Source organism: Pipistrellus hanaki (assembly GCF_964339955.1).
Source record: "Pipistrellus hanaki genome assembly, chromosome: 9".
In the NCBI taxonomy this organism is placed as follows: domain Eukaryota; kingdom Metazoa; phylum Chordata; class Mammalia; order Chiroptera; family Vespertilionidae; genus Pipistrellus; species Pipistrellus hanaki.
Genome location: NC_140511.1, coordinates 74039010 through 74057191, shown reverse-complemented (window position 1 = coordinate 74057191; position 18182 = coordinate 74039010). Strand labels below are relative to the sequence as shown.

The 18182-nt window shown below is 54.6% G+C and overlaps 1 protein-coding gene across 1 annotated transcript in view; it reads right to left on the bottom strand.

Annotated features, from left to right (window-relative positions):
- Positions 1-18182, bottom strand: part of ABTB2 (ankyrin repeat and BTB domain containing 2) — a 137658-nt gene that overhangs the window by 27554 nt on the left and 91922 nt on the right. The window contains exon 2 of the mRNA XM_084894547.1: positions 6473-6619. Within this exon, the coding sequence (XP_084750673.1) occupies positions 6473-6619 (147 nt within the window). The remainder of the gene's footprint in view (positions 1-6472; positions 6620-18182) is intronic.

The following is an 18182-nucleotide window of genomic DNA, read 5'->3' as shown; positions in this document are numbered from 1 at the left end:
AGCCCTCTAATTACGGCCTGCCCTGGGCGGGGGCGGGAGCTGTCACCTAGACACGCCACCGCCTGGTTTCCCTTTCACTTTCGGTCTTGCCTACACAGCTGAGCGAAACACCGGGCGGCCCGCCCCTCCGGAGCGCAGGGGACTGTGGTTTCTTTTTCGACATCCCCACTCTCTCCACCACCCCACCGCCTCGCCCCAGCGCTCTGACCAAGGGAACCCTCTGGGCCTCCTCTCCCAGCCTCCCTCGGCCAGGGCCAGGCACAGGGACGCCCCTGTGCTGTCTGGTGCAAAGGCCCAGGCACTTCGGTGAGGACGTGGCCTCAGTCCCCCTCCCATCAAGCAGAAGCACCACCACCATCGTCCGCAGGGCACTCACCGCGTGCTAAGCATTCACTTTCCTAGAAATAGGATTTGATGTGATTCTTTTTTTTTTTTTAAATATATTTTATTGATTTTGTACAGAGAGGAAGGGAGAGAGATAGAGCGCTAGAAACATCGATGAGAGAGAGTTATCGATCAGCCGCCTCTTGTACACCCCCTACTGGGGATATGCCCGCAACCAAGGTACATGCCCTTGACCGGAATCGAACCCGGGACCTTTCAGTTCCCAAGCCGACGCTCTATCCATTGAGCCAAACCAGTCTCGGCTTGATGTGATTCTTAACATGCCGAGGGCCGCGTCTTATCCCCTTTTTATTTTATTTTATTTATTTTTAAAAATATATTTTATTAATTTTTTACAGAGAGGAAGGGAGAAGGATAGAGAGTTAGAAAAATTGATGAGAGAGAATCATCGATTGGCTGCTTCTTGCACACCCCCTACTGGGGATGTGCCCAGCAACCAAGGTACATGCCCTTGACCGGAATCGAACCTGGGACTTTTCAGTCCGCAGGCTGATGCTCTATCCACTGAGCCAAACCGGTTTCGGCAGTCCCCATTTTACAGATGAAGAAATGGAGGCTCAGCTGGTGAACAAACACGGACCCCGCAAGTTTAGCTGCTCTCAGGGAGGCTGCGGTGCACCCAGCGGCTGTTCACCAGCTGAGGTCAGGGGGCTGGGCCAGGGTCTACATTGGAAACCGGGCTGTTGGACTCCACAGTCTGTGAGCTGAGCCGGGGTCTGGGCTGTGGGGTCTCAGGGCCCCACGTCCTGTGCTGTGTTTCTGCCTTTTCAATATCCCCCCGGCCCGGGCAGGAAGCTCCCAGCATTGTGTGCGGCCACAATGCTGAGAAAGGACGGGGGAAGTGGCCCTGGGCACCTGCGGGCCCCTCGGTTCAGGGACGAGTGGCGCCCGTCCATCCTCCTCAGGCCTGGGAACGCAAGGGCCTCCCCTGAGGGCCGGCTTCCTCCCATCGGGACATGGCTGACCCCGAGGGGGGAGGAATATGCAGGCTGTCGTTTGGCAGGTAAAGTGTCATTCAATGTACGGTAGAACCAAGTCATTCACTTATGCAGTTTATCTTCACTCTGCAGCCTCTCAGAGACTGGTACATTTTTTTAAAATATATTTTTATTAATTTTTTACAGAGAGGAAAGGAGAGGGATAGAGAGATAGAAACATCGATGAGAGAGAATCATCGATCAGCTGCCTCTTTCACACCTCCTACTGGGGATGTGCCTGCAACCAAGGTACATGCCCTTGACCGGAATCGAACCCGGGACCTTTTAGTCCACAGGCTGACGCTCTATCCACTGAGCCAAACCGGTTTTGGCGAGACTGGTACTTCTAACAGGTGCCCAGCTGACACTCAGAGAATGAAGAAAGAGCCTCACACCTTTGTTTCATTTTAACATACAATGTCGGGGGCTTGATTTGAGCTCATTCAGCCACAGCGATGGTGCGTGGCTCCTATGTGAGCAGGGACAGTGGCCCCCTTGGAACTGGAGATCTCCACTGGGAAAGAGCGTGTCCCCGACCCCAAGGTCCTCACTCCTCTCCACACACCTGACTTTTCATCCCTGCAGCTGTGGCTCGGCTCTCTGGGGGCCTCCTGGCAAACCCCACCCTCCCGCCAAGAGGGTGGAGAGCAGCAAGTTACTGACAAAAGGCTCCCATCCCATCCCCAAGACTCCGATGTAATGGGTCTGGGGCAGGGCATCTGGAATTCGTAAAAGTCCCCCTGGCGAATTTACGGCCCAGCGAGGTCTGAGAATCTCCGGGTAAGTGGGTGAGAGCATAGATCCCAGCGTCAAGTCAGGGCTCTGCTGCTTCCAATCTTACACATGTTGCTGACCAGAGTCTTGGTTTCCTCGTCTGTAAAACGGGATTCATCACAGCTAACCTCTAAACTGTGCGGATCCCAATCAATAAATAATTGGTGGAAATCACTCCACAACCTTCCCTGGCACAGAGTAAGTACTTGACAAAGGTTAAGTACACCACCACTGCGATTCCTGGCCTGCTCCTCTCACCCCTCCATCCTGCAGGCCGTTCCCGTGGCTTCCTTAGTTCCAGGACCTCTGTCTGCAGTCGCTCGCTGCCCCACATTTCCCAGGACAGGAGGCCGGGTCCTGAAACGCCAGCTCCCAGCCCTGCCCTCGGGCTCCTGGGTGGCAGAAACCGGCACCGACACCCCCCACCCCGCAGCCGCCTCAGCACAGCTTGTCGTACCAGCTGAGTCGGCGGCAGTGAGCTGAAACCTGGCGCCCGCCTCCCCGGGCCCCAATGCCCTCGCTCCTGGCAGGACCGCAGGGCCCAAAGGGGGAGCAGTCACCGAGCCTGCGGTCTGCCTCCCAGAGACATCTTGGGGAGATACCCTTTCCAAGGCAGACAAGGTGGAAGTCGTCATCGCTAATGACGTTCCTGACTGCTTTCTTGTTTCTGGTGGAGAACCCTCTGGCAACAAGATTCCAGCCAGAATGCAGCCAAAAAAAAAAAAAAAAAAAATCCAGAAAGAAATGGGAGTGCCTCGGAAGGGCTTTCTAACTGGAACAGAGAGGCCCCTGGAAGGTCTGGGAAGGCCGTGGAGACAGCAGAATGGCAGCAGGGGATGGGGTCCCTGGACTTCTTGGCTCCAAGCCCAGCGGCATGCCATCAGTCTCTCTCAACAACCAGACAATCCTGACCCAGGCATCTGAAAACACACACTGCTCTGCACCCCTCCTTCATGGCCAGAGACAGCGGGCGCTGTGGCTGTTCTCCCATAGGGACTGTCCTCCCGGCCCCCTTTGATTTTCTCGGCTTCCAGATAGACACGAAAAGAGAGAAAATCTCCTTCAGTGTTTACAACCACCCTTAAGGGAGACATTTCTGTTTTACAGACGAGGAGATAGGCTCACAGAAGGGAAATGATTTGTCCAGGTTGCACCAGGAGCCAGTGAACCAGCCAGACCTTGAACTTGGGGCCCTGTGCTCCCACCACTTGCCCTTGGCGGCTGCGCCACTGCCGCCTGAAGTGTCGTTTGCAACGGCCACAGGTCCACACACTGCTACTGGGTCACAACAAGTTAATTTCAGAAATTTCAGACATTTCAAAACAACAACAACTCCATGGCAATGTCTATCTAATCTAATAATAAAAAAAAAAAATTGGCTCGCGTTTTACATGTCTTTTAGCTTACTTTTCTGGACATTCATTCTTATTGTGCTTTATGACAGTTTCAGTCTGCCGCATGGGGGCAGGGTGGATAAACCCCCGGCTCGTAGGAGAAGCCTTAGCCCAGATTGGACACTGGGAGCTGCTTCTGGAAAATTCTTGCACTTGAGAATCACTCGATCCTCAGCCTGACGGAACCTCGGTTGAAGCGCAGAAACGTCCTGCGGGCACGAAAAGCCCGCCCTCACTGCTCGTTAACAGGAGCGCCTTGATCAGAGGTGCCGCAGGTTTCACCCCGGGCTGCCCGCCCTCACTGTGTGCCATCCCATAAAGCCAAGGAAGCCCATAAAGCCAGCGGAGCCTGGAGCTCAGCAGGCTCCTCCATCTGGCTGCCTTAAAAAGAGGGGGTTTGTTTGTTTGTGTCCGATCCCCCCATGGGCACTTTCATGGGCAGAGAGGGGCGGAGGAACACACAGGTGCCCAAGGTCCCGTGCAGCTGGATCTGATGCAAGAAACGTCTTGACCTACCTGGCAGGCTGGGCTTGGCAGAGGGCAGGGAGCTGATGCCTGCTAAACCCGGGGTAAGGTTTTAGGTACAGGGTGCTCGGTGCCAAGTATCGCTAACCTCATTAAGCTCTTTAGTCTCGGAGAGAGGAAAATTGCAATAGCTGCCTCCACCTTGTCTCCTCCCTTCTTCACCGTGGGATGAGCAAAAGCCCTGGTTTCAGAGCAATGGGCCTTGGGCAGCCTCGTGCACGACACACACTGTCAGGTTGTCGGTGAAAAGGGGCTAGGGGGCTGCTGCTTCCCTTTGCCCTGAGAATTGGTCTGGCCAGGATGGGGACCGCTCGTAATGCACGTGTGCATGCGAGCGCACACACACATGAACACGCAGGCACACACATATATGCCTGCACGCGCGCGCACACACACACACACACACACAGCCCTGGCATCTGGTACTGCTCTGATCACTGGGCTGCAGGGGTACAGGGGATAAAGCAGAGTCTCTATTCTCATGAAGCTCACAGGTCAGATGAAGCCGACAGGTCGTGGCCTCAGGACACAGGGCGGGAGAAGCATTTACATGGGAATAGATGATACATGCCAAGTGGAGATCAAGGCTTTGAAAAAAACCAAAGCTGTAAGAGGAAAGACAGAGGCATGAGAGTGGGTGCCCATCTACGCGGGGTGCTCAGGAAAGCCCCAATAAGGTGCCACTTGGGCAGAGACGGGCAGAGCATTTAGGGGGAAGGGTCACAGGCTCAGGGAACAGCCAGTGCAAAGGCCCTGGGGTGGATGAACGTGGCCATGAGGTGGGGTGGCTGGAGCCCGGTCATATAGATAAAGCCAGATCAAATACTCCATCGTGGGGCACAGTGAGCATATTAGATTTCACCGAGCGAGCTGGGCAACCACAGCGGGCATGGAGGGGATGCTGAGCAGATGGGCAATATCCAATTTGTGTTTGAAACGGCCCTGGTTGGGGCCAAGTTGGTAGCAGTGGAGGGGGTGAAAGGGGAAAACTAAGATCTGAGAGAGTTTTAGAAGGTAGGACCGACAGGACTCTGTCTCCCTTCTCCTGAGGGGTGTTTGTGAGTGCCCCCCTGGCCTGGCTGTGGACGGCAATGGACAGAGGCCGCGTGGGGAGGGGCAAAGGCTCAGGGCCCAGCCTTGACGTCAGCTGCCCGAATGCTGGTGGCAGAGCCATGAGCCACGTCCAGGGAGCCCACAGCCCCACGTGAAAGAGCTCTGCTAACAGCAGGCACAGGGGAGTCGAGCCACACCCTGATTCCTTCTGGGGCCTGACTTGGGGGGAAATCACTTTTCTCCTCTGAGCCCGTTTCCTCACCAGGACACACCTTGCTGAGCTGCTCTGAGGAGTACGTGAGATCACGTGGTGCCTTGCACACAGTAGGCACTCAATGTCCAAGATGCAAAAAAAAGCCAAGATGCCTTCTGAAGGCTGAGTACATCCCTCACTGCTCTCGGGGCAGAACAGTTTCCCAAACACACCAGGCCCGCTTCCTGCACGGCCCTCGGGGGGCAGGGGACCCGTGCGGCCATCCTGCCGCCCCCCAGGAGACAGAGAGCGGACGTCTGGCTTTCCCTCCCAGCCCCCAGCACGGATCCGCTCTGTGACCTGGAACCAGGCACCTTTGTTTCCTGTCCCGGGAAGGGGAGGAAGAAAGAAAGGAGGAAGCTGTGTCCTCGAGCAATAGAAAGGTTTGCCATTCAGTGTTCGGGGGCCAGAAAACCCCAAGAAATTATAAACAGAAAAGCCTGAGCGATGCGCCATCTGTCCCAGCCTGTGCGCTAGGGCCCCTGGGTCTGTGGCTGCCGCCGGGTGGCCGTGGCCTCAGGACACAGAGAGGCAGAAGGGAGGACGAAGAACGTGCGGTTTGATTTCTCACATGACTGGGTAGTGACCTTGACCGCAGAGCCCTGAGGTCCTGGTGGTGGCCGGGCTGCTGCCAGGGCTGGGGTGCCCTCCTTCAGCCACAGCGGCTCTGTTTTCGTTTTCCCTTTCCCATGCGGAGGTGTAAGGGGCCCTTTCCTTTAAAAACAATCCCGGTGGTGAAGTCACTACTTTGGGGGCAGGCAGGTAAACTAAATGAGTGAGACGGGCCAACTCGAGAATAACGAGTCACGTGACAATGGAGAGGACACATCTTCGCTGCCCACTGCCCCTCCCCCGTCACTGCCACGCAGGGTCAGGGTCAGGGTCAGGGTCAGGGTCAGGGTAAGGTTTGGGGTTAGGGTCATCTGTGTGCGATGCAGGCCACTCTCGGCCAAGCCACACGGGACTCTGGCCCAGGAGGATCGAGCTTCCAGGGGAGGCAAGAAGCGTGAAGACGGAGGAGGCCGGGACCCAGAAGCCAGCCTCACCCCCACCTCCTCCCCCCCAGCCAGCTAAGGGGGTGCCGCACGTACTCAGCTCGGAGATGCTCCCCACGCAGGTGGCCAGGAGGGACTGCTCCAGGGTGCGGAGCTCCAGCTGCGCGTAGGCGTCGGCGCGCTCGTCCTGGGCCAGGGAGCCGCCGTTGTAGGGGCTGAAGTAGGCCGGGAGGGAGAGGACACCTGTGGGAGACAGACAGACAGACAGGTCAGCCCGGGGAAGCGAAGCTCACAGCAGAGCAGCGGCGGTGGCAAATGTCAAGGCTCCACCTGGGGACGGCTGGCTCTCCCCGTGGACAGCGCCGCCGTGGCCGGCTCGCAGGTGGCGCTGAGCCACGTGGAGACTGGGAGCTGCACAAGGAATGGCCGACGGAGGCCTGTGGCCACACAAGAACTCCTTCACCCTTCACGCCACACTCGCTGAACATTTGCAGGGGGCCTCGCCTGCCCCCGGTGCGGTGCTACTTTCAGGGTAATAAGGAGGCCTGGCTCTGTCTTCCCGGAGCTCAGGGGCTGGCTGTGTCAGGATCAACCTCCACCTGGCGGCCTAGCGGGCAACACCGCCCCGGCCTCTCACCTCCTGTGCTGTCTCCCCCCTCCCCCCCACCTCTTTCTTCAAGCCACAGGGGGCCCTGGGAGAAACCACAGAGAACGATGCTGCCTGCTCCTTTCCTGAGGACTGGTCCAGACCCAGCCACTGGCCAGGCCCAATTAGTGTTCTTCATTAGCGCTTTAGTGCCGAGGAGCCGAGCTGTCAGCATCCGCCCCCCGGGGGGAGGGGTGCAGCTGTGCGTTTCCCCCACTCACTGTGTGGCTTCTCAGAAAGCACCGGACAAGCAGAATCGGCCTGGCTGAACCTTACATGCGGGTTCCCAAGAGCCCGCGGTCACACGCATTCCCAATGTCTACTGACGGCTCTTTCTCTGATCACTGCCTCTTTGTCCACCACCCTAATTTTTTTTTTTTTTTTTTTTTTAAAGGAAAACACCCACAGGAATTTAATCAGTCCCTTTTGAGAAAACGTCTTCCAATTCCTTGAGATAACTGGAGGCCCCCGGGATGTAGAATTCCCTATCTCCGTGGTCGGCAGACTGCGACTGGCCAGCCACATGTGGGTCTTTGTCCCTTGAGTGTGGCTCTTCCACAAAATACCAAGGCCGGGGCGAGTCCATTTTGAAGAAGTTTAAGTTTTAAAAATGTGGCTCTCAAAAGACATTTCAATCGTTGTCCTGTTGATATTTGGCTCTGTGGACTAATGAGTTTGCCGACCACTGCCCTGTCCTAAACCCAGAAACACATGATGATGCCACGGGGCGTGCCAGAGAGCGGCAGAGACAGGGCCTTGGAGCTGGGCTCTGTCACTTAACCGGGCGGCGTGATCGTGGGCAAGTGACCTCATTTCTCTGCCTCCGACCCCTCGTGTGTTACCTAGGGATGAGGAAGGCGTGCCGCTGGCAGGGTGGCCCTGAAGGGGAACTGAGTCGCTGCATGTGGCCCCTGGGGCAGCGTGTGGCTCAGATGCAGGCTCTGCTCACACTCTCACTTTCCTTTCAAATGGCTGGGCACGGCTGTCTCCACACCGGGAGACAGACGTTCAGAGAACTGAACAACTTGTCAACCACGTAGCAGAGCTGGGATTCGAACCTGGGTCTGACCGACACTAGGTCATGCACACTCAAACCTCAGATCCAACGCGCACACCTCCCAGCTCTCCTACGGCTGCCCGACTCTGCGGCCTGTGCATGCGGCAACACCAGTGTTATTACTGCCCGTTCCACCCGCAGGAACCCCCGTGCTGAGCCCTGCCTGCTTCTTTCCTGGGTCAAACGCACACGGCAGGCCTCCCCCTCGCCCGGATCCTGACCACACTTGGGTTCAGCCGCCGGTCAGCCCTGCCCTCCCAGCCTGCCCTTCCCTTGACCCGGCGCCCTGCCCTCCTTGCCGCCTCACTGCAGCTGGGCACTGCCCATGCCCCTTTGCCCCTTTGGATGGCAGCGGCCCCTCCCATCACAGCCGGCTCACTGACTTGGCAAAGTGCTTCCGCAGAGCTGATTCCCGTGGGAGGCGGAGGAGGAGGGCATGGCGGGGTTCCCTCTGTCCTACTCCAAAGCAGAAACTCTCCCCGACAGCGGGGTGCCCGTTAGGAAAAGCTGGGAGCATTCAAACAAGTGAGCCAGGGAGAACATCACGCGCACACACACGCCCCCGAGCTAACTCCATGGACAGCCCGGACACCAGCTCTGTCCCAGGCGGGCAGGCCGCTCCTCTCCTCTCTGTTATTAATCTCCAGAAACCACACAGGGGACATGTGGATCACATTTGCAGTGCTTACAGCAAGGGGATAGGAAATTCAGCCGATTTGTCAAAGGATTCCCAGAGAGCAATGCTATGTCAATGGATCTAGTAACAGGAGCTGGCAGCTCCATTAATAATAGTTCCCATGTTCCCAGTCATCACCCACCCACGGGGATTAGCACTTAATACTGTGGCAACAGACTTTATGAACCGATTATTAATAATAAAAATAATAATAATAATAATTGATACCATCACCGCTTCTGCTTAGTACCTTTTGCTCTTAAGAGGCTTACAAGCACGTCCTCAAAGTGCTTTATTCCTCGAGTAACTTATTCCTCCAGCGAGGTTGGTAGGGCAGTCATCATGGCTAACTGTCTTGTTCTCAATAACCTTGACTGCTGTTGAGGGCTGACTCTACGCCAGGAACTGTGTTAGCTTACTTGCACGATCACATAGACTCCCTCCAAGACTTGGGGAGGTACCCATCCTACCCATCTTACAGACCAGAAGTCCAAGGTCCCCCCAAGCTAAGTGACTTGCCCGACGTTACTGAGGGTCAGAAACTGACCTGGGGCTAAAATGCCAATCTCTTGATTTCTGAAATAAAATGGCAAGCTGCTCTTTGGCCCCCATGTCCTTTAGTTAAGCTGCACTGGAATATCTGCCAAGAGAGGGGTTCTGGCCCTAACCGGTTTGGCTCAGTGGACAGAGCATCGGCCTGTGGACTCAAGGGTCCCAGGTTCGATTCCAGTCAAGAGCATGTATCTTGGTTGCGGGCACATCACCAGTGGGGGGTGTGCAAGAGGCAGCTGATCGATGTTTCTCTCTCATCGATGTTTCTAACTCTCTATCCCTCTCCCTGCCTCTCTGTAAAAAAATCAATAAAAAATATTTTTTTTTAAATAGAGGGGGAAAAATATTTGATTTAAATTCTCTTAAATACCTCGAGGCCTTCTTTGCCCCCCACAAATTCCCAGCTGTGTGATACGGACCCAGGGCAAAGTTGCTGTAAAAAGAGATTCCAAGAAAAAAGAAAAGGAAAAGGAAGGAAGGTCCTTTTTCTTTCTATTTAGTAAAATCCCTAGGAAAAAAACTGCGTAGTTTAGTTAGTCATGATGAAAAAGAAAGCATGCTGGAATGATTCCCTCGACCCCTTTATTAGTCAAAACGAACACCCCCAACCAAGCCCCGTTGAGCTGTGTAAGTTACAGAGAACCCCACCCACATCCCAGGTCAGGACAGTGAGATGGAGCCCCAGCCACCCCTCCGCCTCCTCCCCACACCCAGCCTTTCCGTGGAAACAGCCCTGACTGCACCCAACGCCTCTCCGTTTCCCAGTGTGGATAGACACAGAACCAGCCTCTTCCGTCACTCCCTCTGCTTCCCTCCGCCTGGTTGCCCAGCCCTTGAATCTGGGAACTCATTATCTCATTCCCCAAAGCGCTGCCTCCTCCACGGCCCATGCCTCTCGGAGCACAGCCAGTGAGTGCAGCCCCACATCCGCCCAGCTGTGACGACAGACCTGAGTCATCACCCTTATCAGCGCCCTCCCTGCTCCCACGCACCCATCAATAAAGTCTTGCTCCTTTACTCCCTTACAGTTCTAAGTACCTGTCCCTGCGTGCCCCAGGCCGGCCACCTCTGCCCCCCTGGCTGCTGTGGCAGCCTCCCCGCCCGCCTCCTGCCTCACCCGCCCCTGCCATCCTTTCCTCCCTCCCTTTCCAGGCCTTCCCCTCCGCCCCGAGGAAGAGGCTCAAACTCCTCCCCACAGTTGAGCACAGATGCCACTCTCGTTTCTTCCTCTGAAATTTAGAAATGAAAATCATTCTGCCAGGAACCGGGGAAATCCCCAGCACCTCCCAGGAAGCCAGTCAAGCGGGGAAACCTGTGCACACCTGAGGGCGGTCCTCCCAGCTGCTTTCCCAGCCTTGGCCCCTGGGCCCGGCTCCAGCTCTGGGCATGGAAAGGCAACAGCCCGGGTGACTCTCCACCAGCGCCCAAAGGGGGCGCCAGTGAGTTAGATGGGGACCCGCGGTGCAGAACCCTGGGAACCCGGCCTTCTTGTTGGCGGTTGCCAACCAGGAATTCAACCTGGGTTTCAGCTTGTAGAAGCAGACGGACGGCACATGGGGCTGACAATTGGACCTTGAGTGCACAGGTTTTTCCGAAGCACGGCTCAGCCCGAAAGCCCTAGCAACGGACAGGCGTGCTCCCTTCTCCCCTCTGTTCAGCATGGGGGCTGACTCGATGGTCCTCCAGCCTTCTGCAGCCTGGGGACCCCACTCTCCCCCTGGTTCCTCTGTGTGCTCTAGCTCTAACATCTACCCCTCCACACCCCCCATCCCCATCCCATCATTTACCTTCTGAGCTTTCAACAACAGAAACCAATAGGCCAGATCTTATTTATGACCACAGCTATAACACCCCTCCCCCCAACTCAATTTTAAGTGTAAAGAAAATATTTTTTTGTGTGTGGGTGAAAACTGGATCCATTTATAGTTCAGCTTTTCTGAGCAGCCATCAAAAGCCATCAAGACTGTAATGTAACTGTCCTCTCAACTCAACATGCTATCACCGGCTCTGTCCCCAGAATTGTGAAGGTTCTTTTTGGGCCACTGTGACTGCAGTGGGCCCAGCGACCTGTGCAAGTCTTTGTGGCTAGCACCCTCTCACCTCTGGCCCCCGCAACTCCCACCGGACACACTCCTCCGCTCCCTCCCCCCTCCCCCAGCTCAGGGAATCTCATTTCTGAGGACAGCAAAGGTCCCCGCCAGCCTCCTGCTTCCTTACAATGCAGCCAGGGTGCAGAGGAGGCTGACTCCTTTATTGCCCTGCCGAGGGAACTTGGCGGGGCGTCTCCTGCCAGCTTTCTCAGGAGCGGGAAGCCTGGGCGGGGTGCAATCCATAAGCTTCTGAAAATAAAAATTATATTGCCCCACTGAACGGCTTCCAAGTAGCCCACACAATCCAACTCTTTCAACTTTTTTTTTTTTTTTTTTTTTTTTTAAGCGTTTCCATTCTCTGATCTGGAGTTTTATATATAGTACGTTTAATGCTCAGTTGCATGTTAGTCATACAAAGTGCTGAAAACTTAAAGCGCGGATAGTATTCAGAGAGACCCAAGTGAAAGAGAAGGGCTGTTGATTCTCAAACAACCTCACTGGATGGAATTCCTCCCCAGATTCTAAATCCAAAGAAGCTGGGGTGTGTGTGTGTTGGGGGGAGGGCATCGAGACAAGGGGGAGATGAAGGAAATAAGAAGAAAAGCCTGGAATGAAATATGCCTGACTGGTGAGCTGTCCGTCATCCACATAAAAATGATTCATTAAAAATCATCGAGCACAGCCGGCGTAGCTCAATGGTTGAGCATTGACCTATAAACCAGGAGGTCAGGGTTCAATTCTCGGTCAGGGCACATGCCCGGGTTGTGGGCTCCATGCCCAGTGTGGGGCGTGCAGGGGGCAGCCGATCAATGATTCTCTGTCCTCGTTGATGTTTCTCTCTCTCCCTCTCCATTCCTCTCTGAAATCAATAAAAATACATTTAAAAATTAAAAAAAAAAAAAGAATAATAGAGCATGGGACCACTGTACTGTGAGACCCAAGAGTTCAAGTGAGGAGAAAATGTTGGGAGGAAGGGAGAGGGTGGGGTGGGATCTAAATTGAGATCGGGAGGCAGGTTTTAACTGCGGTTCATAATGAATGGAGAGGCGTTAGCGCACACTCAGTAGAGTTCTAGGCCAGGAATGGAGGAACTGGCATTGGAGTCGCCACAAAGACTGCAGCGGTGGTTTTATTACTACCGTGTTTCCCTGAAAATAAGACATCCTCCGAAAATAAGACCTAGTGCATGGAAAGAGAAGACATCCCCTGAAAATAAGACCTAGCGCAACTTTGGGAGAAAAAATTAATATAAGACACTGTCTTATTTTCGGGGAAACAGGGTATTACTATTAGCGAGCAGCTGGCATATTACCGGCCTATTTACTGATGAGGGACGCTGAGGCACAAAGCTAGCAAAGGGCGCAGGCGGGAGTGAGACCCAGCCTGTCCGACACTGGGGTCCACAATGGCAACCTCTGCCCCACAATGCCCCTCCCATGGGGCTCCCCCTATTCGAGCTCAGGGGCAGAACACTTCCTTCACCCCACCCCCACCCCCAGTCCGATGAGCACTGCACTTCCCTCTTCTTAAAGGTCAGGAAGTGGGAAGCAAACACGATCGAGCTCTGGGGGACACCTCACCCTGGTGAAGCAATCAGAAAGACCGTGCACTAAAGGTGGCCCTCAGTTAAGTCAGGCCCAGGGCAGAGCGCCCACCAGGAAACAGGAAGTAGCAATGCACATCTGTGACGGCCAGGGAGTCCGGCCCGAGAGCCCAGGGCGATCGCAAAGGCCACATGCTCACTGCCAGCACCCCGTTCTCTTCAAAAAGGTGGGAGAAGGCAAGCCTCACTGCGAATACTGGGCTGGGCTTCACTCCCTTTGAATCCTTGGCTCTCTCAGGCCTGATAGGGGTGGACCTGCTTGGGGAGCTGGCCTTGGGGCTGCCTCTTTCCCCTCCAACTGGCAGCCCCTCTGACCTCTGGCCTCAGGGCTGGCTCTCCCAATTCTCAAGGGGCTCCAAGTAAGGTAAGAATTTAGAGGGCAGATGGGGGCCACTGAAACACTGTATAGCAGCCCAACAAAGTGTGTGTGTGTGTTTGTGTGTGTGTGTGTGTGTGGGGGACACAGAGGAGGGGTGACTCCAGAATCCCCATTACAAATGTTGGGTCCTTGCGTTTAGTGATTTGTGTAATGAAAGCACATGTCAGTCCAGGGTGAATACGGGGCCTGTAGAAGAACAAACTAGTAGGGATCACAGATTGCCGCTTGCTTATTTTCTTTCTGAAGAAAGAACTATGAATAAGACACAGTGTGCTCCCTGCCATTTCTCCCTGCAAGAGAGTAAAACGAAGCCAGAGTAACCAGGGGGATCAATGTCAGGAAATTAAACCGACAGGTGAACTCCGGAAAAGCCAGCCACAGTCGCAGCACTGGGCAGCGAGGAGCAGGGAGCGCGCGGCCAACTACTGAGCTCTTTTCCGCGGGAAAAGGTCTCCACGGGGCTTAGAACGCTTTTTAAGAGATTCTGGTGGCCTCTTTCCGAAGTACTGCTGTAACAGATCAGGAGTTTGAGTGACCCAAAATATAGAAATATATATAGAAATATATATAGAAAAAAGAGAATGTTAAAAAGACAACAACCCACTAGAATCTACTACTTGTAAAGAGCCCGGAATGGAAATCCATCAACCATAAAAGATAGCTATTTCTCATGGGAGAATTTTAGATGAGTTTCTCCCTCCATTATTCTTCATCCTGTTTTCTACTGATTAAATAATGATTTATGAAAGTCTAGTTCTTATGCTATCCACCTTAAACTTCTACAGTGCTATATGTCAACTATGTCTCAATACAAATGAAAAATGTGTTTTAATAAAAGTATCAATAAAAGCATCGTTACAACTACTGCAGGCTCATGGAAGCAAATAAAAAGCAAATAAGGAAAATCTGATTGTTTTATAGAAATGCTACTAAAAAAAAAGTAAGATAAGGGACAAGGGCAATTCTTTTGGCAGAAACCCGGGCAGAACCATTCTGTGTGGCTAACCAGGAGGTGAGGTTTTGGTCCCAGGCCTCATGCCAAGAACTGGCCCTTCTGAGAGGCAGCCCCTCACCTGGCAGGTGGGGCTGACCCCGGGTGGCTCGGGGCTGCATCCGGGACTTCCCATGGCATCTTGCCAACTCCGAGCCCAGCTGAGTGCTCATTGCACCAAGACCGGCTGATCATGACGCAGCCACGCGACCACCTGCACCCCTGACCCCTGCTGCTGCGGCTGCCACGTGCTGGGATCGGAGAACAGATAGGGCGGGGGAAATTCTCACGCAGAGGCACGGCCGGAATCACCATGCACAGAAAAGGAGCCTCCCACAGCCAGCACTGGAGCGGGAGCACGGGTGGGCCAGGATGGGGAGAGGAAGCTGAGCTCGTGCTGGGTGAGACTCCTGAGTGGCACCCCAGGCTTGGGAGTAGGGCTGCTGGCAAGAAAAATGGAGAAGTGGGCACGCTGCCAGCCCAGAGGGCAGGAGAGGGGTCCATGAGCCCAGGCACCCACAAGGAGCACAAGAAACTCCTTGGGGCCCTGACCGGTTTGGTTCAGTGGATAAAGTGTTGGCATCAAGACTCAAGGGTTCCAGGTTCGATTCCAGTCAAGGGCATGTACCTTGGTTGCAGGCACATCCCCAGTAGGGGTTGTGCAGGAGGCAGCTGATCGATGTTTCTCTCTCATCAACGTTTCTAACTCTCTCTCTCTCTCCCCTCCTCTCTGTAAAAACATCAATAAGATATTTTTTTTAAAAAGAAACTCCTTGGGGTTTTTTGTTTTAAAAAGATACGAGGGTCACATGGTCTGGCAGATGGCCAAGTGTCTATTAACAGAACAGGAATTCACCAGTCAGAACTGCACAGTGCTGGATGAGTTTTCCCCTCCCAATTCTCAGGGGAAACAGAACCTTCTAGCAAACAGAACCTGTTTCCGACGCCTCTGGTTTCCACCTCAAAGGGCTCTGACCATGAGACTCTCCAGATGAGTTAACAGTGTGAGTCATAGGGGTGAGGGTTCAACACGCAGCTTTGCCTCTTGCAAGCTGTGAGACCTTGGACGAGTTTCTTACCCTCTCCGAGCCAAAATTCGCTCATCTGTGTCTTTGTGCCTAATAATAGCTCCTGAGTTAGAGGGCTGAGGGTGAAAAGTAAGCTTCTGGCAAAAATACCCGACACACAGAAAGCATGGAGTCAGTGGAACTGTCCTTTAAATGGCCGGGCTGAGCCCCGGGGCCAGTGGCTGTGGGATAAAGCCATTGGTACCCTCTAAAGTTACTCAGCAGCCTCAGGAGGGAGAGATGGACCCAGGCCAAACTACCCTCTTGTTTTCCTGAAGGCCACTGTGGTCTATGCTGGTAAAGAATCATGCTTGCCCTGGCTGGTTTGGCTCAGTGGACAGAGCATCAGCCTGTAGACTCTAGGGTCCCTGGTTTGATTCCAGTCAGGGGGGCATGCCCAGGGTTGCAGGTTTGATCCCCAGTTGGGGGCATGCAGGAGGTGGTTCTCTCTCATCATTGAAGTTTCTCTCTCTCCCTCTCCATTCCTCTCTGAAATCAGTTATAAAACTCATACACAACAACAACCATGCTTTACTCAGCACAGATGGGTCATTTACTCTGCAGTCATTTACTCACTCATTTACTCAATAGCTGTTTATTTTGATGACCTAATAATGTGCCAGACGTGGCTGTGCTCTGGGGACGTACACGTGATGTCTGCCATCTCGTGACAGACAGCACACCAGCCAATTCAATATTGCACGGACTGCGACAGGGTCAGCCCAAGGGGCAGGGTCTCTGCGCTGGACCACCTGGGCTCAGTGGCCAAGGACGGTTCCTGCAGGGATTGAGAGGAGAGGCCCTGGGAGATGGGTGGGGCCTGACAGGCTTCCCGGGAGGGACCATGGTGGATGGTACCAGTCACAGTGGCTAAGGGGCTGGGACTCTGTTCTGGGGGGCAATGAGGACCACCACAGGGCCGTAAGCAGCAGAGAGGCAGGGCAGTGCGTACATTTAGACAGAGAAGCCCGGCAGCTTGTGGGAAGGGGGCGGGAGGGCAGGTTACAGAGCCCACCGAGGCGGTCCCACCTCCTTCTCTGCTGTGGCTCTCACAGCCCCAAACCCACCCGGGCCGCCCATCTCATTTCAATAATGCTGCTCATTCCTTCTCGCTCAGCACTGAGCACTTACACATCAAAGACAGACGTAGCAGATTATGTGTTCTGGAAGGAAAACTCATTAAGAGATCGTTCTTAAGCCTAAATAAGTGGAAGCCATGTTTGACCACCTTTAAGATTGGGTCAACTTGAAGCAGTCAGCGGATTTCCATACAACTCGTGCCTTGAGTTCTGGGCCAGGATAGACGCCCCAGCACTGAGGGCACTGGGGACACAGGGGCCCAGAGGTGGCATCACCCCCTTTGTAACTCACAGGCGTGCACTCGCACATACCGCCGATGGCACAGGGAGGGCTACCTGCAGGCAGTTAGTAAACCCGATACACAGAGAACACATCCTCCAAGGCCTGGGACCCTCTGGGTCAAGGTTGACTGGTGGCGGCAAACTCGCAACACGTCTCTGAGTAGGCTATGGGAATTTTCTCACCGCAACTCCCATCATTCATCCCCTTCGCCCAGGTTCCTCACACGCCCATTAGTTACCTGGAGCATGGAGCTGGGGATGCAGAGGGAAGACCCAGGAGCCTGCTCCCGGAGGGGAGGGAAAACACGCACAGAATTTAAGCGCAACCTTGACCAATGCTGGAGGAGGGGCCTGCAGAAGGTACTGGGAGTCTGGAAGGAGTCTGAAGAGAGCGCTTGCTTCATGGGCAAGGGAGGGAAAGGAACAGGATGTGTCAGAAAGCCCCGCTTCCTCCGAGGACCCCAACGGGACCGTACAGATGACGAGATTCCAGCAGTCCCCGGTCATCTCATGGCTGAGGGACATCACCCAGCACGGGAGGGAGTTGAAGGGGAGAAGGAGGCTCATTGGCAGAAAGGAGGTGCCATGACCTCTCTGCTAAGGTACAGGAAAAGTCACAGGCAGCTTGAAACTGTGCTGATACACTCAGTGGTCTCCCAGGGCCATTCCCTCTCCTACCTGCCTGACAGCTCTCATCCTGCCTGGAAAGCTTATGAGACATGAACCCCCTTCCCCAGGCTCCCTCACATGGTGCAACCCAGATATGGGCAATGGGATGAGAGGGTAGGTTACAGAGCCCATCCCACAATGCAAGCCCTAAGCATCACGTGGGGGGTGGGGAACCCCATCTTCCATCTGGGACCTGTTAGAGAAGTGACCTTAACAAGGAAGGCCCTGTAACAGCAGTGTCTTCCGTCTCATCCTTTATGTGAAAGCCAGGTCTCCCCGGAATGGAATCAGAGCTACAGGGAGATGTGGGGGTTTCCTCGCAGGTGTCTGGGTCACAGCCTCTCCATCTCAGAGGCCTCGGGGAGCTGTGGGCCAGACAGGGAGTGCTCGGCGTTCCCATCACCAAGGCCCTGCCCTGGCCTTGCCCACAGCCAGGCCCAGAGAAGTCCTTCCCTCCCAGGCAAAAGCCAGGCCCCTCAGGGCTTCCCACAGCCAAAGCGGGAAGGCCTGGCTCCGTCTCCGGGCCCCAGGGGGAGGCCTCTCCTTCGCGCCGTCTGCCTGCAGAGCTGATGTGACCCTGTGTGCTCACACGGCAACTCCGGGCTCTGGCCTGATCCCCTCGCTGTTTGTTTTACAAACTCCTACTTACAGTCTCAAATTAGGCTCATTAAAGAGCCAGCTCCCCATAGGGCCGTAAATGTCACACGGACAAGCA